Raw genomic sequence first — 21,210 nt, 5'->3', positions numbered from 1 at the left:
CGGCTTGTTTAAACTGCTCAATGAGGGAGTAAAAAGATTTTATGATGCTGCCAATCCCGAATAACTGCGACAGCCATTTTCCAGCTACAATTCTGAAAAGTTCATTTGCAATCACTTAAAGTGATACTCCGGAGTAGATTCAACCTGGGGTCATTTGAACCGTGATATCCAGCCAAGTAGCCCACCCGCAGTTTTTTCGATATTGGCTGAACATCAGCTGAGTTACTGAGTTATCCCGAATAGCTTAGTACAAGCGCTAACGGACCCTGGCAGTATCTCCAAAATTACCACACTAATATCACATGCCATGACACCAAACTTCTACAGTAGTACAAATATGGTCTGTACTCACAAAGCGATGCATTTGGAAGTTTGTACATAGTCCAGGAGTTTATTATTATCAACACAAGCCTGATAGCTTCTCTGCAGCTAAAGCTGCGTCGACGTCACTCCAAGGCGCTGGGAGCTTCAAAGTAAGATGAGGGTTGATCTACTACTGTAGACAACAAAGTATATGCTATATTCTACATGTTTTTTTATGAATTTTTATGTTGTAGAGTTGTGAAATTATTTTATCAATGGAGAAATTGAGCAGCCTTGCTTTGTTGTCTACAGTAGTAGATCAACCCTCATCTTACTTTGAAGCTCCCTGAAGTGACGTCGACGCAGCTTTAGCTGCAGAGAAGCTATCAGGCTTGTGTTGATAATAATAAACTCCTGGACTATTTTCAAACTTCCAAATGCATCGTTTGGTGAGTACAGACCATATTTGTACTACTGTAGAAGTTTGGTGTCATGGCATGTGATTTTAGTGTGGTAATTTTGGAGATACGGACCAGGATCCATTAACCCTTGTACGAAGCTATTCGGGATAACTCAGTAACTCAGCTGATGTTCAGCCAATATCGAAAAAACTGCGGGTGGGCTACTTTGCTGGATATCACGGTTCAAATGACCCCAGGTTGAATCTACTCCGGAGTATCACTTTAATCAATGTCAAACAATCTAAAACACACACAAAAACAGGTTGAAGTCTTCATTAGTCATAGAAGATTGAAGACAACTGACAGACTGATGAGGATTACAAAGCCTGTTGTAGATGGAAACGGTAAAAACCGAGTTTCTAAATCAGTCTGTAATTCTTATGACCAAGAGTACACATTGAAAGTTCTGCTCTGTTAAGAAACTGCACCACGGTGGGACACCCAGGCTCCCACTGAGGTGGCCGATTTGGCCTGGATGGAGTCAGAGTTCCTCCAACGCATGCCAATAATTACAATTAAGAATTTCTGTCCTTTTAGGATCATCTCAACAGTCAATGTTGTAGTGCAATTTTCACTACTTGTGGAGATTAGGTTCTGTGGACACATCAGTGTTCGAGTCAGATGGAAGTTAGGAGTTTTACAACTTAAAATACTTAGATTTATTTAAGTATTGTTCTGCTGTGCTATGGTACTGCTGCCTCTATTCCTACAACTCTGGCTGCAGCGTTCATTCAAAGACATTTTAGGAAGCGCAGTGGTTATCACAAAAAGGGCTGCGTGGGAGTGGTGGACATATTTGCACGATGACCTTGATTCTTTCTTCTTAAGACTCTGAATTGATTCACAAATTAGACAAAACTCATTTTGTTTTCACATTTTTCCCCCCCACCCTCCTCAGGCTTCCGTACTGATTATGTTTTCAAGTTGTTGGGGAAGCACCGGGATTTGACTTTGTTGCTGCAAATGAAAAATAAAAAAAAAAAGCTCATTAATATAAAGCGGCAAGAAATTTCGCAGGAAGTACAGCCAGTCCTGTTTACTGCGTTTGGGAACACTTTGGATTCGAAAGTGTTCCGAGGAGGAAGGAGCAAGGCGTAACGCGATATGCACATGTAGACCCGGCAAGCTACAAGTAGAACAACAAAAGGTACCGGATTAATCATACAAAACTGAGCCAAAATACATCATTTATCGATTTTATGGATTAAGCTATACCTCAGCAGTTAGTATACTGAAGCAGAGGCTGAGGAACACTTGGTTTAAAGTATTTTTTACGTGCTTTTACAAAAGCATCAGATGGAGGTTTATATATGTCTGTTTAGCTCATACTAAATAACCCTTGTAAAGTACAATGATAAGAATATCCTACTTTTATTAATGTCCCTCCTGTTTAATGGGGCATGCGTTTAACACCTTGTTATTGGGTGGGACTTGTCCATAAATGAGTAAAAATGTCCCAATCTAGATGCTGTTGTCCAATCAGAGCCATTGCTACAGCAAACAGTTTGCAAACTACACATAATACAAGTACATTAAGGTTACTGGAATGTTTGAAATGTTTCTTTTTTAAACCGGAACGTTGTTATAACACTTAGTCTAACACTGTACAAGTAAAACTGGGATGTTGATATACCATGCAAAATGGCAAAAGCTCGGGAATGACACTGAATGCAGTTTTACGCCACGTGTGAACGGTGAACACAGCACGTCTGGGCTACTTTTAACTTGTTTCACAGGAACATGCTGCTGCTCTCTGTCCCACCGATAAAACAACAGTGAAAATACAATTCAAAATCACACGGGGAAAAAAGGTAGACCACTTTTCAACTTGTTTTTAATGTCACAAACTGAATTACCACTTTATTTTGTACTGAACCGAATAGTCGTAAAACAAGAACTGGAATCAAATTGAATGATTCACCTCAAAATTCCCAGCATCAATCATAAGCTCTGACGCCATAACACACAACTACAATCTGACAAAAAGGATCTGCACAGTAAATCAATTCTCCTGCAGTCCGTGTGAGACTAACACAAAGATATACAAAGTCAAGCGGCAGCAAAGACCGAATAAAACTGAATCCGCCCTGATGAGAAGTTAAAGAAGCAACACAGAGAAAGCTCAGCATTGTAAAGAACAACACAACACTTTCTGAAAGAAGCCGTCCTCCTGTGTGTTCTACATAATCATCTACTACACTTGAGGGACTTTTTTTCTTTGTGTTAATCATTTAATTCACTATTTTAAGTGCTCTTTCTACTTCATTTCTTTATAGGCAAACCACAGCAGGGCTAATATGTTGTGTTAATTCCTGTGAGGCCATAAAACTAGGAGATGGCTTTATGGTGACCTTCTTAGATCGAGACCTGCCCATAGTTTGTGCTCCTCTGAAACCATTGTTTGTGGTCGGGAGCCAGTTCTACACCAGTAAAGACTGGGTACTGGTTCAGACCTAGCACTGGAGCTGCTGGTTGAAAGATCTCGTGATTTGTGACGATGTTCTCATTCTACTTATGGTAAGAAAGAAAGTGCATGCATTACAGAGGAAGGAAAGCTTTCTTTAACCTCCATTAGTTCAAAAAACAAACAAATGAGAGAGGCATTATAGGTTCTGCGTGCAGAGAAGAGAAAGCACTTACCACTGAAATGCGTTGTAATGGAAGTAAACCATCCCAAGGCCATATAAAAAGGCAGCATTCTGGGAAAAGTTAGAAAGAGTTAGAAAGAACAACACAGCCTTACAACACAATACAAAATATCTACAGTGAACAAGTTGCAAAGAAGCTAAAAGCTGCAGTTCGATGGCATCAAAGCATCCCTCAGTTTATTACTTAAATGACACCTCATCCCAACTTTGACACATTCTTGCATAATTTTACTGCAAAAGGGAGCTGTTAAAATAGCCGAGTGAGTCAACATCTGCCACAGCCTGGTCTTTTGACACACACACACACACACACACACACACACACACACACACACACACACACACACACACACACACACACACACACACACACACACACAATAGCTTAAGGCAAATGGATAGTTTATGTAGCAGAAGGTGGGGCTTTAAACCATCATGGCGCTTGAAGAGATCTGGAAAAGGAACCCAGAGCTGTCGGATCTGATCCAACTAAACTCTCTGCACTCTCTGATGTATGGTCGTTCCAAACGTTTATACATCAAACCAAATGGGCCTATTCATTCATATCGAGACGACAGGTCGGACGCCATCATATCACAGACAAACACACAATTCAAGTCCAGGCTATTAGCAGAAAAGGAACATCACTGGCTATGAATTGATCCTGGTGCTGGGGACTGAGACTATGGACTTGATTACTGCTCAGACTAAGTCTATATATGTCACTGAAGCTATGAATCTAAGGATTTAACTGTGGTAGTTTATCTGTCATCACTTTTTATTGCTCCAACTTAAGCCAAGAAAGTTCTGTTGGTATTCAATGCAACTCTAATACATCATAAATTCTAATGTGTCTGAGCAGAATTTCCTTACTTCTTGTTTAATGGCTTAAGAGACATATTTCCCCTTAGGAAATATTATTAAAAAGTTACTAAAAACTTGTTTTCGCAGTAGCATATTGTGCAAACAGGCTACAATATGCCGACAAGGTGAACACATGAACTTCAAAGAGAACATGTGGTGTGATGTGCTCACTGCTTTCAGCCTTCGTCTTCCACAGCGACTTAAAACTGCACTTTAAATTGTTCTTCTTAGCTAGAGTGTTAAAAAGGGTACACTTGGAAAAATACCACCTTTAGCATATCTGCTATAACATACTGATGGACCATGGTTGCAATCATGTCCATTTTCAGCTGTTCTGGATTACTGAGCAACAAATAGCTCCTTAACAAAGGTAAAACTGAGCAGGAGTTTTTATAGTTCTAACACATTCGTGGGCCTGTTGGCCTTCAGTCGGTTCAGTGACAGCACACACCGTCTACTGACATCTTCTCTTCTGTCTGCTGTCCTGTTTAAAATTAACACAGTCCGACATGTGACTCGGTCACACATTGTGTCTCCTTACTCTACTAAAACGCTTGCACCCATCCAAAGCCTTCATTACATCCTTATTGGAGCGCATTGGGAGAGGGATCCCACAGGATGTAAGGCCTGTGGGGGCAGGCGGTTTTAACATTGTTGGCAGGAGCAGGCGGTCCAAAACAACCGGATCCAGTATTCAGCTTGCTTTAACTAACGTGATGAAGCCAACAAACCAGGTTAAGAGGCAGATTAAAGCAGGACTCACTATACAAACGTAAAGCTAGGTGGGTCTCACATCTGGACGGTTCATTTGCATCGTAAAGAGGTGTGTGCTGGGAAATGCTGTGCAGGAAACAATAGCGTGATTAAGGCGCATGGGCCCCACGCGCTACATAACGCGACTCAGATCGACATACTTCACATAGCTTCATTTGATTATTGCTTACTCCAAAAATTCCTCTTTTTGTGTTGAGGTTTTTCTAAAATGTAAACTTTCCAGTATTGTGTTGAGATCTTAATCAGGTCAATATGGAAATATTGCTGTGCCCGTAAACATGGCCAGTGGGCTACAAGCTCCGCCACGAGCACTGCTTTGGCAGTTTAAGTTGCACAGAAACACCAGCTCAGAAGAATAAATCCCACAAATGATGCAGGTCATCCAGTTTTACTCATGTGTGACATTCAAATGGACCGCATCTCAATCCAGCTGTAATGTCAAACTTTTCTGGCTCACTTAAGAGTGCTTTACAGATCCAGCCACACGTTCCCTCAATGCTTTTTATTTCATTCCATCACATATACACACACTCGCACACAGATGATACGCTAGGACAGGACGACAGGTTGGGTGGATAACCGGCTTTACCTTCTGAGCCACAGCCAATAGAAACTTGAGAAGTCTAGGGTGACCTTGTGTGTAAGTGAGGGGGGGGGGGGGGACTTTTAGACTCTTCACTGTTTTTGTACTCGTGCACTAATGCTGCCGGCTAAAGTAGCAAAAGGAAGTGAACGGTGCCAAAGAGACACCACATGTTCTGCGGAGAGCGTCTGGAGAACCAGGTCCAGATTTTACCGAGAGGTGTCCCATCACACAGCCAGCACACCAGAGGATATTGTTCCCAGGGAGACACGCCATCATGACTAGAAATTCTGCATTTGGTTTAAGTTAGGGTTAGAAAGTCCAGGAAGCAGGATATTATGCAAAAAAGCGTACGGCACACACGAAGCTGGGCTGTATTTGGTCATGAACAACATGGCCTCTTTCTGTTTATTATTTTTAGATGATCTACAGAAGCTCCTGAATGCCTCGTTAAAGGTTTTCATTTGTTTCTTGCTGTCAAATTATCCCTCTTCTTAAACTCAGTTCTTCATGTTAGTAATTAACAGCCCAAAGCGTTGACACTTTCATAATAATCTACACTAATGAAAACAATGCTCTGAATATCAGATCACTGGGACCTTAAATCACGTGTTAGTGCACAATAACAAAAGCAGAGCAACTCCTAACAGGAAATACACACAAGGTCACCATAAACTTGTAAATTCTGTTGAAGCTATCCGAGGATGGAAATGGGAGGACAGAGGCTGAGAACATTTCCTTTCATCTAGTTACACAGTCTATGCACGAGTGGCTGCCAAAAACTTCGGTTTCTGTTCAATCCAACGCAACTTTTACACAAAATACGGGGCAACATTTCAGTCAGTCCCATGAAAAAAACAGTGCGTATAGAAAAAAATAAGCTTTAACGTTATATGCGTTTCATTTGTTTTCTTTGCATGCAAGCTCACCTTCCAGTAGTCCGACTGTAAACTGAAGTACCTCTGATATGCGGATAATGCTGTGATGGGAAAAAAAAAGGGATGAGGGAACAATGAGATAACACTTAGTTACAATGTAAAAAAGAACAGGAGATTCAATTTAGCTACACTTTAACACTTTGGGAACATTCCCAGTCGGCAAGTCTGTGATTTTTAGCAGCATGAATGAAGAAAAAAAGTGCAAATCAAATTACTTCTCATCAAAAAACTATGTGAGCTGATCCTGAGATGCAGAAGAAAAACAGGCAGGACTGCTCACACGTGGAGAGAGAGACTCACCTTTTGGATAGTCCTCCAGCAGGAGATTGAAGTGGCCAAGCTGGCAGAAAATGTCAGGGTCCACTTTCCCCTCTGCTTTTAGGATGAGGGCATCATAGCAGCTAACAGCCTAAACAAGAGGCAAACAGCAGTGAAGAGTTAAACACGGGAAAAGACGGCCGCTGAAGTGTTTGGTGCAACTCATGCACATTACAGAAAATGATCAGGGTGTAAGAAGCCAAAGTTAAATGCAAATTCTCATTACAACTTGTTCTTCGTGGTTTGGCCAGTAGCTGAAGGTGATGAAAGATGACATAGTTGGTTCACGCTGCTAAAGAGGTTTGTTCTTTCAGTCCATTTTGAGATATTTGCATAGTGCCAGCCGAATGCCCAAATATGGACCTTAAAAGTCAGTATTTAAACAACGACTAAACAAATGAGCCTCGATAGGCCAAACTGCAGCCACAGAGGAGACGTTAAGTGTGTAAGACTGTGTGTGTGCATATCTGAAAGCACACAAACGTTCATGTTAGATGTAACGTATTCAAACTTGGAAATTCATGATCTGAAAAGGCATTGCCTTCAACTGATGCCAGTCTTGTTAAGGTCTGCAGTCACTGAAATAAAACAGATGCCAACTACAACTTCCTAAAATCAAATACTGTACTTCAGAAATGTATTTCTCAAAAGTCTGAACGCCTGAAGCAAAAAGGACCGCCTGAAATTTACCAGACCTTTTATTCGTCTGTACCATCAGAAAAATGTCAGTGTTTGTGTTATTAACATAAGCACAGAAAACCAAACTCTCTCAGACTCACAGGTGCTGCCAATGGAACATCTGCTCATCTAACTGGTGGCGGCAGCCAACATACAATATTTCTCATATTTATTTCTACATTAAAGGATAAGACCGGTTTTTTGACATTGGGCCCTTGATTTCACATTATAACATGATGTTCTACTCACCCCTGCTTGTTGTTGGTCATTTGGAGCTGTTCCGAAGATATTCGCGAGGCGTCTGGCTGCTCTCTTGAGATATTCGGCCATGAAACGGTTTCCTATGGGCAAGTTTATACAGGCACAAACTATGCTGTTTATAATTTATTAATTACTCTACACTAGCACTGATAACGTGGAGGTGCGTCGCTTACTTAAAAAAATCCGGGTTACTAATTTTGAATTTTAGCCGAATGAATAAATAGGCAGCAGGTCTGTGGGCTGTCTGTGGCAGTAGCACGACGAGGACGTCAGTAACACCCACTTTACGACAAAAATTCAAAATTACAGTAACCCGGATTTTTTTAAGTAAGCGACGCACCTCCACGTTATCAGTGCTAGTGTAGAGTAATTAATAAATTATAAACAGCATAGTTTGTGCCTGTATAAACTTGCCCATAGGAAACCGTTTCATGGCCGAATATCTCAAGAGAGCAGCCAGACGCCTCTCAAATATCTTCGGAACAGCTCCAAATGTTCAACAACAAGCAGGGGTGAGTAGAACATCATGTTATAATGTGAAATCAAGGGCCCAATGTCAAAAAACCGGTCTTATCCTTTAAGGAACTTGAAAGCAGCATCTTCTGCCTCTGAACCCCACGCATCTGCGTCAACATAGGATCGATATTGAAAGTGTTTATTTAATACGCACAGCTAAAAGTCCCTTATATTCAGCAGGCAGTGTCTGCCAACAACAGCGTAGATTTGTCACAGTTCTCGAGCATCAGAAAACTGAGGCTGGCTCTTATAATCACAACACTATAGACAAAAAGACCCAACTTATAAGAGTGATCAAAAAAAATACCAACTTAAAACTGTGAGATTAGAGCTATAGGTTATCATGGAGTTTTTTGTAATAATTGTCATGAAAACAACTGCCAACTGACGGTTAGTTTTCTTCCTTTTAATGTTTGTGACTAATACTTTCAGATTAGTACGGGTATATATTTGACCACTATCTTTTGGCTGAAAATATGAAGCATCACCTCTCAAAAGCTCCTTTTAAACAGCACAAATTATCTACGCTCTAGCTGTCCACTGCCAAGGGAAAGGATACGAGTGGCCTAAAGTCCACCAAATGACACTGTAGCAGTCTTGGGTTTATCAGCTGTGGTTTAGATTGGCAGTGATGGAAATATGAGGGCTCCTCAACACCAAAAACAGTGATGCAATGAGCAATGAGAGCACCCACGATGCTGAGAGACTACGTTCTTTTAACAGCCACGCGGCGTGCACTCTGGCCCCCAAAATGGATTTCAGCACGAGGAGTTGGGAGAATCCACAACTCTGTTACCACAGCCATCTCCTTTTCAGGATTTTCTTCATACTTTTGTATGAGTCAACATCAGTTTGATGATAACTCGGCAATCATCGAAAGTAAAGAATAAACAGCAGAACTTCAGCAGTGCCAGACCGCCTGCCATTGTGCCGCAGGTCATTTTAACTAGCTTGCTCAATTTGCAATGTTTAACAGGTGGTCGCCTGCGGCTAAGAGTGGCTGCTTTCAGAGAACAAAGGGCAACCAGAAGCAGCGCACAGGGCATCAGTGTTCATCTACATTTACTATAGAGAATAGGAATGATAAAACAGTCAAGCTGAGCCTTGGACCGGCCCATCAGCTCCACCATGAAAAGACCATGGTCCTGGATAGATTTTGATTGGCTTTATTTATATATATTTATATATATATAGCACACTGAAGGGAGTCAACGGCCTTGTATTAGTGGGTTTACATGTATTAGCCTAACCAAACATAATGATGATGCTGTGCAACTACATCCATGACGTCAACGGTCATCCCCTTAGGACAGACAAAAACTTTCTAAAACCTGAAATAAGCTTGAGAGCAATCTCCTAAAAAGGCTAAGACAAAATTGAAAAAAAAAAAAACTGAAATTTGCCGCTTCTACAGTAACTAAAACATGTAATAAACCATTTGAAAGGGAATTTATCTGACTCTTAATGTAAATTGTTAACTTTGATCTTATGATAAAAATATTTAAAAAGTAAAATGCTGGGTGTATTGAAAACAATGACATCATTTAAAAACAATCACATGGTATCAGGGAAGCAAGAAACACTCAAACATCCCTGCAGGTCCACAGTGAGTATGTGATGATGGAAAAGCTTTTTTACACTGTACAGGCACCTCTACATCATTTGTTACGATCTATAGATACACCCCTAATCTTCTTTCTTAATTCTAATTTTACAATAAATATTTCTTATTCAAATTGCTCATTTTAATAAAGTATCTTTACTGGGGCACATCTGCATATGTTTCATCAAGATCTATTTATTTTCATCGTATATGCATCACAGAACAAGGTGGTTCTGATGCTATGAAACAACATTGTCATAGTGATTAAATTATGACATTTGTACATTTCTTCCAACTGGTTTCGTGCAGCTGAACAGAAACAATTGTCATGGTTATTCAAACTGATTGTGGTCAGCTCAAACGGTTGTGATCGGGCAGTTATGTGCCAACTGTGACGGTCTGTGTGGATCTGTTAAATAAACCCCTTTGTGTCAAATTGAATTATTAGGCCACTGTTCTCCCACCTGCCCTCATGCTGCAGCTGGGACAGGGCTAAAAATCAGTTAGTCTTACTCAAGTTTACCGGTGTTTCCTCTTTTTTACAGTTTACACAGTGCTTCACACCAAAACAAATGCTCTCCCTTCCCCCATAAATGGTATGGTCCAGAAAGAAGTGGCTAAATGGAATATATTAACATTTGAAACATTACACAGAAACATAAAATGATTTAATGTGATACAGTTTGATAGATGTGATGTTATGAAGAAGAAACGTCCCAAAACCAGATTGTATGAGTCATATTATTAAGTATTATCTTTAAGGCTTATCTGCTTTTCCAGGTGCCAGCAGAGTGGAGGAGTACAATAAGAATAACAGCAATAACTGACCGTGGCTGGGCCTAATCTGACAGCACACCCAGACAAAACAATGTCCCCAGCTATCCCTTAAACAAGAAACACAGAAGCCACATGTTGAAGAAACACACCGAGCACAGGCAGCTTAATGGCAGCAACATGGGCTGCATGAACACGGCTGGTGTGTAAACATCAAGCACTGCACAGTCACTCCGGTGGGTGCCTCTGGCTTCCGCTTCAATCAGTCATCTTTGTTATAAACACTCAACGCCTTCGTCGTGATTATCTTTCATCCGAATGAAGGTTAGCCTAGCCACAGATGCTAGTTGGCTAGCAAATCTTTCCTGTGTATTTTCTTCCTATCACCGCCATCTTGAGCCGAGCCAAGCCAGCCATTATTTTTGAAAGTTTAAATTCACGCTTGGCATTTGTTTTGGTCGGCGGTGTCACGTTGGAAGGGTGCAAATGAGCGTTTGGTGCGGGTGCAGAAGAGTGCAAACCGCTGGACAGTTAGCCGCTACATGCTACCTGCGCGAGCTGACGCACGACCCAAACTCTGGCTGCCGCCGTGTGAGGATGGGACGGCTTGTTGGTGTGACGAGTATTTCTATTAATTTACAGAGTTACCTCTCCCTGAACGTCAACAAAGTATGCACTAACCTCGCCGTATGACATGCTGTCACACTTTTGCCAGATGAATGCACAAGTTGGGTAGCGAGATGTTATATTTATCCCCGTGGTGTCCTACGCTTTGCAACTATGTCACCAAATATACGCTGGAAAGTAATAGCAGCTGTTATGTTAATGTATTTTCTTTGCATTAAAACGGATAAGGATATGTTTGCTATTTCAAGTGTGTTTCAACTGTCGATATAAAGCTATCCCTTAGCACAGTCTCTCAACAGCCGTTGACACCTCCAGCAGGGCGGAGATGCATGCAGCAGTATCACCGTGGCGCGGTGTTGTGTCTACTACTTTATGCGTGTTTCATGGGAATTCACGTTCACGGAATAAACGTGAGTCGTTTCTTTATGAGCTTGGCAGTGTCGATTTTGCCTGGTGTGTGTGCAATAAACCACAAGTGAAGGCTGGCTGTCCAGTCAGCCGCTGGCTCAGCATCAAAGTTGGGGGAAATTGAGGCTAAACTCGTCAAACACAAGAGTGGCGTTAGGAGGTCTGTACCACTTATTTCAGGTGGGATGTGTACTCATCAGAGGAGATAACGGGGAGAGGCGGCTGTGATCCTTTTCAGTGGCATACCTTTAACAGCAAGGCCTTCGTTCTGGCGCCATCTTCTTGAAGCCCATGAAATCCAAACAGTGAACTGCAAGTAAAGGACAGACAACGCACAGGCGGTTCCGTATTACTTGGAGGGGGGGTGGGGGGCAATCATATTTGTTGTTTGAAACTGCGCGAAGGAAATATAAATTGCAGAAAAGAAGCGGGCGAGACCGTTCACACAAGACACAATCTAACCTGTCAATTCCGACCAGGCTCTCTTTCTCTTGCGCTGTTAGCTTCGGAAAGTCCTCTTCGATTTCAGTCGCTTTTCCCGACGCCATTTTCTCCTCGTCATTACCAGCAACGCCGAGACTCCGGGCAGCAGCGGCGGTGAGCGACACTCCGCACGATTTCATGGAGAAGGAAAGGGCAGATCAGCGGGACCGAGCAACTCCGGCAGAACGCAGTAACAACGGAACAGTTGCACACCTATCCAGGATTAAAACGGGGCGTAGCGTAATTCTTGCCAAATCCTCAAGGAAATGATCCTTTCAAGTTCCCCTCCACACTCGTCATTGTACATCAAAACACAGCGTGTATTCCAGTCCCAATTTATGCATGAAGTTGATGTAATGTTGGGTTGTAGGAGTGAGTGTTTTTTGATAATATCGCAAACTTCCCCAACCAGCGGCTCAAAGTTGTTGTAATTGTGTCACATAGGCAAACGCACGCCGCCACCGTCGGCACGCCCTCTGCTTAGCTCTGCCAATCGGTGTTCGACGTCGGTAGTCACATGACTGCCTCCAGTAGAAGTGATAGCGAACACGCGGACGAGCACGCGCACGCACACAAATTATAACCCTCAAAGCCCCGCCTTCTGTCTAGTGATTGGTCCCTCAACTTCTATTATGATTACGTAACTGTAGTTTTAAGGAAAGCTATTGGTTAAAAAAGATGTAATTTCTGTCAAGGATATTCGTTGCAACGTTGCACATGCACTTTTGGTTAAATAGATACTTACACAGAGGACTCAGAAAAAGTCAAATGTTGGGTAAATACACAAAATGAAATAGACATAAACATTAAAATGTATAAATAAAAAATAAAAAAAAACACTCATTTTAAAAACATTTAAAATACCGTACTCCTAACCTTAAATATAAATTGATTATACCTCAGTAACTGTACGTTTGTTACACGTTTTGCCTGTTTAAATTCTAGTTTTGTGTATTATTTTAATATAATTTTTAATCATGAATGAAATAATAATTCTAACATTAAAAAGTAATTATATATATATCTCAATAAACTAGTTTTTATTAATCAAATCAATTCAATTGAAATAAGAGTTGCATTTTTTTCAACTATTTTTAATTTAATTTTCCTATTTTGTTCTCTTGTGCAACTCTGCCTCGGCCAAGACAAAAGCAACACAACGTTTCAGACAGGCAGCGCAAGTCAACTAAAAACAGAGTCATAACATGATAAAAATATCTATGTGATAATAATTAAAACAGGAATATACAACCCAAAAACACTCAGTTGCTTATCAAGTATGGAATGATTTGTCTGTTTAGTTTACCCTCCCATTGTACACGCAGTTGTTTTTCTGTCTTCTATTATCAGTCAGTTTCTGTGCACTGGATGGGTGTGTAATCATAATTAACTTATTTTGTAAATTGAATATAATTGTAGTATGACCCATAAAAAAACAAAAAGATTAAGTAAACCCCGGCCTTGTGAAACAGTACCTGTTTCAAAAGTGAGCAATTACAAATAGACAGGAAGAAGAAAAAAATTTTAAAAAGTAATTGGGACATTTTCCCATTGGCTGTAACAAACCTGGTGAAGTGAAGAAACACGTGCAGTCACATTCCACCGCTATGTAATGCTTGTGTCATGCTTGTGTCATGCTTTGGTTTAGTTACCAAAAGCTATATTACCTCAGGCACTCACAGTATGTCATCACAACGAGTTGAGGGTGAAGTAAGATGGACAACAAAATATACACTAAAGATATCTATTTGTGTCAAGAACAATAAAACCCTCAGAATGGACCAGGGACACTTGCTTTGGAAAGGCAGGAACACCAGAATACCCTTTACTAATATCATACATCTGCTCTTAAGACATAAAAGAAGAACTTATTGTCTAGAAAATAACTAGTAAACCTGGCAGCTCAGCAAATTAAAGATTTTACTTTTGTTTTTGTTAAACCCGAGAATTTACCTGAAAGGTACCAGCCTGTTTATTGAATTAGATTTCCTGTAAATTCTAGATATCAAAATGCATATAATTCAACCTAAAATGTTACGAGATGTTTAGAAAATGAACTTGTGAAATTAATCTCCATAGTTGTTTTTAATTCTGAGATCTAATACAGCCTTCAACTGCCCTTCATTTGTTCATATCTTTATATTTTGCTCTGAAATAGCCAAACAATCTTGTAATCTTGAAAAGTTTTCTCAACAGTGAGCTATTAATCATGCATTAATTTAGGCTTAAAAAAAGACAGCTTACCAAAGAACAAATTCTTAATTGAATATTTCCCTTTTTTTTCAGCTGCCTCTACAAAAGTTTTATTTGGAATCATCAAAAAGGTGAATCCCCAAGAGATATTAACCAAAAACCTGGCATATCTCAGCATGGCGTGCAATATGCCCTTAACCTTTTTGAGGAAACTGGAAAAGTGGAGGACAAAAGAAGAAGTTGCAGGCATCAGATGAACTGTATCTAATAATGATGGCTGATTGATTGCTTCCTTTGATCCATCTACTGTTGGCCCAAGCCTCATCAGAAATGGGCTCCATGGAAGGGTGGCTGTCAGGAAGCCGTTCATCAGGAAGAGAAACAGGGAGAGAAGACTGAGTTATGCCAAATGACACAAGAAATGGACTGAAAATCAGTGGCAACAGGTCTGCTGGAGGGTTGAATGGGTCCCCAGAGCCCGGACCTCAACATCATTGAAGCAGTGTGGGATCATCTTGAAAGAGAAAAGATCAAAAGCCAGCCGACATCCAAAGAAGAGCCTGGAGAACTATTCCTGAAGACTCCTTAAAGACAGAAAGTTGGTCTGAGAGGGTTCAGGCTGTATGAAGAAGAAAGGTGCTCATACCAAATATTGACTGTCAAGCTCATTAGAAGTGTGCCAACAGTTTTGGTCTGATATACTGCATTTACATGTAAGTTTTATTAGATCTCTGCACCTATGTCCAATTTTTCTGGCAATATAAATGAAAATAAGGGGTGGCTCCAGACTTCCCCACAGTACTGTATTTTAAGTGCTTTATTCCAAAATGATCAAATATAATTAAGATCAGATAGCTTTAGGATTATTTGATGAGTTAAAAACTTAGTTCAGACTATGATCAAAGTTTCAAAGATAGCAAACCCCAATCATTTGCAAGTCTGCGCCCCTTGGGTGTAAAGGTAGATAAGGCTGCACGCGGGCGGACTAACTTCAGTCTCGGTTTCTTTTTCTTTGACCGTCAAAATTATGCAAATGACGGCGGACGTGCAGGCATCTGAGGACAGCCCTGCGCACTCCAAAATGGCGAACCGCGACAAGGGTAAGCAGGCCAACAAACATAAAGCTTTCTCGGTGGTATTCTGTAAGCATGCCTCAAACGCCAGACTTGTTTGTTGACTTTAATCTCACAGTTGTGAGCGTTGCTTCCGCTCGTGCTGAAACGTCGCCATTTTTAACCGCAGCGCTAACTTTCCAACTGTTAGCTTCAGTTGTCTGATGCTAACTTATAACCAGGCCTGGGAACTTCAGTAAGTTCTGAAAGCAGCCACCGATTAAACTTAGTTATTGTTGCAATAACAGTCACGTTAACACTTGAAATGATGCAGTTTATTGATAACTTATTGGGTTGTCGCTTTTAAAGACCTCTGTTAAGTTTAACACAGTTTTTTTCTAGCCTGTCGTTGCCTCTGTGTGCTAACTGTATTTATTTTCCACACACAGAACTGGAAGAGGAAATTTACGACAAGGTCGTAGATATAACGGAATACGCCAAACGTCAGCGATGGTGGAACCGCCTTTTCGGTAAAAACTCCGGCCCTGTAGCAGAGAAATACTCTGTGGCCACGCAGCTCGCCATCGGAGGAGCGAGCGGATGGTAAGGATTCACCTCGTTAACGCATCGTGCTACTTTCTCCTTCCAAAACAAAAAGTGGTCCAGATACACACACTGCTAGTTAAATTTACTTTTCTCTCATGTTGTCCCATATCTCTCCTTAACGCGCCCTGTAAGTCCTGCTGACTGTGTGGACATTGCTGCCTCATGCTGACAGGCAGCAGAGTCACTGGGAATATGGATGGGTTATGAAACAACAGCCTCCTGGAGACAGACAACCATAATGTCCCCTACTTGTCCCCTTGAAAGGCAGTTAAGACACCCACATCAAATGAGACAATTACAGCTCATGCCAGAGCAAATTGTGATGAGCTTGTTTCTCTTTCACTCTGAGCATGTTTTGTGTAATCTGGCCTCACTTTTATGTTTTATGTCTTCTTGTGCCTCACGTTTCGACTGTTGATTCATTCTGGTTGTTTTCCATCTCTTTGTGTGTCGTTTTGCAGCCCGGTTTGGGTTTCATACCTCAGTTTTGTGTGAGACTTCAAAGGCAACGATCCATGTAATTTAAAGGAGAACTGCGGTATTTTCAACATTAAGCCTCTTTTCTGAGTCGTCTGCAATTTTTTAGAACCCCCCTCACCGCTTTTTTTAAATTTTACTGCTGTCTCCGGTATTTGCCTAATTTTGATTCTTCTCAACCTGCTTCAGAATGGCAAGTCATATGCATGTACAAAAAGGTCCGTAAAAGCACCATAAACGCCCGTTTTCAAAATAATCAATTCACCGGAGTGGTTACTGGTGTGCACTGGTAATCCATATCAAATTTCGTTGCGAAAAGTTGCTTCTGTCGTGTTTTATTTGGCAGCTCGTTCATGCTCGAACTATTTTCTTAGCGGTGGCGGAGTAATATCAACGAACATCCAGTAAAAAATGTCAAATAAAACACGACAGAAGCAACTTTTCGCCACAAAATTTGATATGGATTACCAGTGCACACCAGTAACCACTCCGGTGAGTTGATTATTTTGAAAACGGGCGTTTATGGTGCTTTTACGGACCTTTCTAGACATGTGCATGACTTGCCGTTCTGAAGTAGGTCGAGAAGAATCAAAATTAGGCAAATACCGGAGACAGCAGTAAAATTAAAAAAAAAAGCGGTGAGGGGGGTTCTAAAACATTGCAGACGACTCAGAAAAGAGGCTTAATGTTGAAAATACCGCAGTTCTCCTTTAAATTTTGCCTGCCAACATGGGCCCAGCAGGTCCCAGTGTGTCTGGATCAACCCACATTCATAATGACAACATAGCAGATTAAAAAGAGGAGGAGCAGAAGATAGCATGATAACCGCCTTCACAGTGTGAAGTAGGAGCATTATTTTAGTGCCCTGGCCGTATGCCGCCACAGTTCTTTCACGGTGATCTTTGACAGCCCAAAATCACACAGTGTGTGCCACACTGTATGTCTCTTTTGGCTGTTTTGCATCAGTTTCTGGGGAAGGTAATATCAGTCTGTGTAATAAGAGCTTTACCGATCACGTCACAGACGAGTTATTACTGTCTTCTTGTTCTTTTGTGTACTCGTTTCGTCTTACTTCATCAGAACTATTTGAGTCCAGTTGAGCATATCCATGCATGAGTAACTCCCAGCAGCATTATCCGGCTGAGTCAGGGCCGTGTCCATCCAGATAGCTCTTTTCTCTGCAGAAAAGCTTCTGCTTCCTTCTATGCGGTTATTGTTAGTTTTTATGACACATTTCATGTCGACATCTCATCTCCACTTTAAGCATTGTTTAGTCATAAACAAGCTTCCTCTCTTTGCTATGTAATATCTCTTTGTAAGTCTACTATTTAGCACGTTTTTCCACCATTAGAATCAAACGGAGGGTGCTTCATCTTGCCAATGTAACAGCTCACGACTCGATTTGACAGCTGTGGAGTGGGGAGAGGTTGGTGTTTATGGCAAAATTCATCGTAGACAGCAGTGCAATGAATATGGTAGTCTTGTGCAAGTGCTACTAGTCAAAGGTTCCCAGTTCCTGGTATTTTTTTGGCTAAACAAGAGACAGTTTAGAGCAGGACTATCTGCAGTCACCTCCGACACAGACTGTCATTCCTTTTCATTTTAACAGACTGATTTATCCTTGTCTTGAACAAATTGTTAATATTACTACCATCAACATTTTGTTTGACTGATCTGCTCCCACAAACGGGCTTCTCTATCTGATATGTCATAGCCTACCGCTCGGGATCGACGGACCTTGCAAGAACAAGTTAATCTTCTGTTTTCCTGCTGAGAAAAACGCTTTAAAGAAAGCTGCTGGCTGCAGTGCTTTTCCTTTAGGCAGCCACATATATTTTGTGCTTATTGGGATCAGTTGAAATAAAACTCTCAGTAAAACGTGCTACTTGACACAAGCTCTTAATCCTACTTTGAGAAATAGTATCTTATTTATTTTTTTTTTTTTTTAAAGGTTTTATATATTTTTAAAAGATGCTGGAATAATGCTGATGTCCCGAACTCTTGGTGATTTGTTTCAGGTGTGCAGGTTATCTCTTCCAGAAGGTTGGAAAGGTTGCTGCTACATCTGTAGGGGGTGGTCTTCTACTGCTGCAGGTATTTCTGCACCCGTATCCACAAACATGCCCGAGTCGAACATTGCAGTAGGCTCCAAATATTTTCAGCGGTCAGCCGCCTCTCATCCTCCTCTAATTTGCTTTCCAGATAGCCAACAACAGCGGCTACATCCAAGTGGACTGGAAGAGAGTAGAGAAGGATGTCAACAAAGCTAAAAAGCAGTTGAAGAAGGGAACAAATCAAGCAGTCCCTGAGCTAAACACGTTTTTTGAAAAGGTAAGATTTTTCAGATTTTGAACTTAGTCTTTCAGGACATTTTTATTTTATCGTCAAGCTTAAAAACAAAGCTGATTGACAACGGAACCCTGGATACTGATCCAGATGTCAAGACGTCAATTGCATGTGGGCCTTTGTTTAAATGTTCATGCACATCCATTCATAACTTTTTTAGTAATCCTACTAACAAACAACAGAATCCAGAGAGGAAGCTCTGTACTGTGGCTCCAATTCCTACCAAAGTTTAATGAGCTCTTCATTTGCTCGTGCTCCAGCTCTTCAAATTTACTGATCTGTGGGACCAACTCAATCCAGCCTGCTAGTTTTTAAATAAAAACGAAACAAACCCAGAAATCACTTAAAGCAGCCTTTTATTGATGAATTTTGCAATTAGTGAAAACGGATTCTGTACTGTGATTGAATTGGGGAACATTGTTTACATTTAGGCTGGACTAAATGTTGTCTCTGACAGTGGCCAGTTAGCAATGTCAGACTTAAAGGTGGAATGTTTAATATGCTAAAAGATTAGCATTGTGTTCAGGGAGTTCTTAATCAAGAGAAGTTTGTTTTGGCTAGGCATGCTACTCATGCTAAGCTCACAAAATGGAGCAAACCTCTCTGTGATTGTTTAATCCAGATACAAGATGATCCTGGTTTTGTTTGTGGTTGAAACTGCATAACCAAATAGCTGCCCTACAACTTCCCTGATTTACTGTCTTTAATGGCATATCTTATCCATCTCTCTTTACTTGGGTCTCTAATTTATTTAGACTGATACTGTCTATATAAAAAAGCCAGACAAAAAACTCTTTTATAGGTCTGGCATGTTTCAGCCCTACAAACCCCACAGTGTTTATATCATTAACACAACTTCTAACATATCATCTTGGTTGTTTTTGCATTTTTTTGTTGCAGCTAACTCCCTTTTAAACACTTGTGTTAAACACACTGAACGTGAAGTAATGTCGGCTGAGAACGAGTTGCGAGGACTTTCTGAACTGAAGGATGTCTTGTTATTTTCAGTCCACAGAGTTTGTGAAGAAAAACATCGTTGTCACAAGTGGCTTCGTCGGAGGGTTCCTGCTCGGCCTGGCATCTTAGGGTCTGCCAAAGAAGAACAGTCTGTGTGTGTCTCTGACGTTCTGAAAAACTGTAGTTCATTGCTGGAAGGTTTTTAATTGTTTTTGACAGTAAGCAGCCAGCTTCAGTTTAGTTTCTTGATACATGTTCTCCATAAACTGCACGTTCTTCTTTGGTCTCTAATACTGTTCAACAACACGACAGCGATGTTGTTGTGGAATCTCTTTGACCAGAATGTCTCTCTCTTAATACATGTTTTGGTCTAAATGTTCATGCATATCATGCGGAATTGTTTTAAAAAGAAAAACACAGAGGCCATCAGGATTTTACTATATTTATTTATTTGAACCAAAATGATATTGTTCCAGTGTAACTTGCACTGTGTTTGCTAAAATCAGGCAGGCTCTGGGGAGCCTTTAAATCAGCCTTCACATGTCATAGGACTCCATTAAAGCAAGTGTGATATTTTTCAATGCCAGAAATTATTATCAGTCTTTTGAGTGAAAGCATGAATGTTATTTTTAGTATTATTATTATTTAGTGCTGATGGATATGAGATTGTTATGCCTTTTTCAGAGATGCTAATTGAGTTATATCTGCCTCCCCTGCATCTTTTTTTAATGTATCTGGTTCGGGAAATGAATTGATGCCTGTGGTACTGAAGACTGTGGTTTGCCTACTCTATAAGTAAATAAAAAAACGAAAGAAAGAAAATGCTCCATCTGTGTGTTCTTACTCTTGGCCTTGTGTCTGGGATGTGTCTGAGTAATTTCCTATGTTGTGCTTTTATCTAAACTTGAGTATTTCTCAGTGGGAGTTGCACAGATTTTCACAACTATAATGCGAAAGAAAGCAGCAGCATTTCAAAATGAGTTGCAATGACCCTACCGGAGTAAGTTTGGCCTACAATGTTATGTTTGTATATTTTTCACGTGCACAATTTTATTTCCCAGCTCTTTGCTGAGTCGCAGTTGTTACGATACGATGATACCTACCCTTTAAACAGAGCTGTACTCGGACGTGTAGAAATGTAAAGCATACATGGAAAGAAAGCAAGCTTTTCTCATTTTATCACAGGACTAGCCTCCATATTTATATATATCCATATTTACTGTTTGGGAACGAAAAAGAATTGTGCTCATTCAGTATAGTTTGTGAGTTCTATTCTAACAACAAAAAATTACAAGTGGGATTTTTTTTTTTTTTTTTTTTTTTTTAAATCATGTAGACAT

General features: G+C 40.6%; 2 protein-coding genes across 2 annotated transcripts in view; one reads left to right on the top strand and one right to left on the bottom strand.

Annotated features, from left to right (window-relative positions):
• Window positions 1–12,708, bottom strand: part of kdm6a (lysine (K)-specific demethylase 6A) — a 46,119-nt gene extending 33,411 nt beyond the window's left edge. The window contains exons 1-5 of the mRNA XM_075480154.1: window positions 12,219–12,708; window positions 12,003–12,066; window positions 6,872–6,980; window positions 6,563–6,612; window positions 3,405–3,463 (exon numbers count right to left, since the gene is read on the bottom strand). Of these exons, the coding sequence (XP_075336269.1) occupies window positions 3,405–3,463; window positions 6,563–6,612; window positions 6,872–6,980; window positions 12,003–12,066; window positions 12,219–12,379 (443 nt within the window). The 5' untranslated portion in view covers window positions 12,380–12,708. The remainder of the gene's footprint in view (window positions 1–3,404; window positions 3,464–6,562; window positions 6,613–6,871; window positions 6,981–12,002; window positions 12,067–12,218) is intronic.
• A 2,723-nt stretch (window positions 12,709–15,431) lies between these two features.
• fundc1 (FUN14 domain containing 1) lies at window positions 15,432–20,692 on the top strand. The gene is made up of 5 exons (XM_075480153.1): window positions 15,432–15,532; window positions 15,934–16,087; window positions 18,586–18,661; window positions 18,770–18,898; window positions 19,922–20,692. The coding sequence occupies exons 1-5, from the start codon at window positions 15,460–15,462 to the stop codon at window positions 19,997–19,999; spliced, it is 510 nt and encodes a 169-aa protein (XP_075336268.1). The 5' UTR covers window positions 15,432–15,459; the 3' UTR covers window positions 20,000–20,692.
• The last annotated feature ends 518 nt before the right edge of the window (window positions 20,693–21,210 follow it).

This window comes from Odontesthes bonariensis, chromosome 12 (assembly GCF_027942865.1).
Source record: "Odontesthes bonariensis isolate fOdoBon6 chromosome 12, fOdoBon6.hap1, whole genome shotgun sequence".
Classification (NCBI taxonomy): Eukaryota; Metazoa; Chordata; class Actinopteri; order Atheriniformes; family Atherinopsidae; genus Odontesthes; species Odontesthes bonariensis.
The sequence above is the reverse complement of the archived record's forward strand: the minus strand, read 5'-3'. Positions and strand labels throughout refer to the sequence as shown.

What these genes read in the sequence shown, in the direction of transcription:
- fundc1 (XM_075480153.1), top strand. Translation starts at nt 15,460, where the DNA reads ATGCAAATGACGGCGGACGTGCAGGCATCTGAGGACAGCCCTGCGCAC. An exon ending in AATGGCGAACCGCGACAAGG is followed by an intron (nt 15,533 to 15,933) that starts GTAAGCAGGCCA and finishes TTCCACACACAG; the next exon opens with AACTGGAAGAGGAAATTTAC. An exon ending in TAAACACGTTTTTTGAAAAG is followed by an intron (nt 18,899 to 19,921) that starts GTAAGATTTTTC and finishes TGTTATTTTCAG; the next exon opens with TCCACAGAGTTTGTGAAGAA.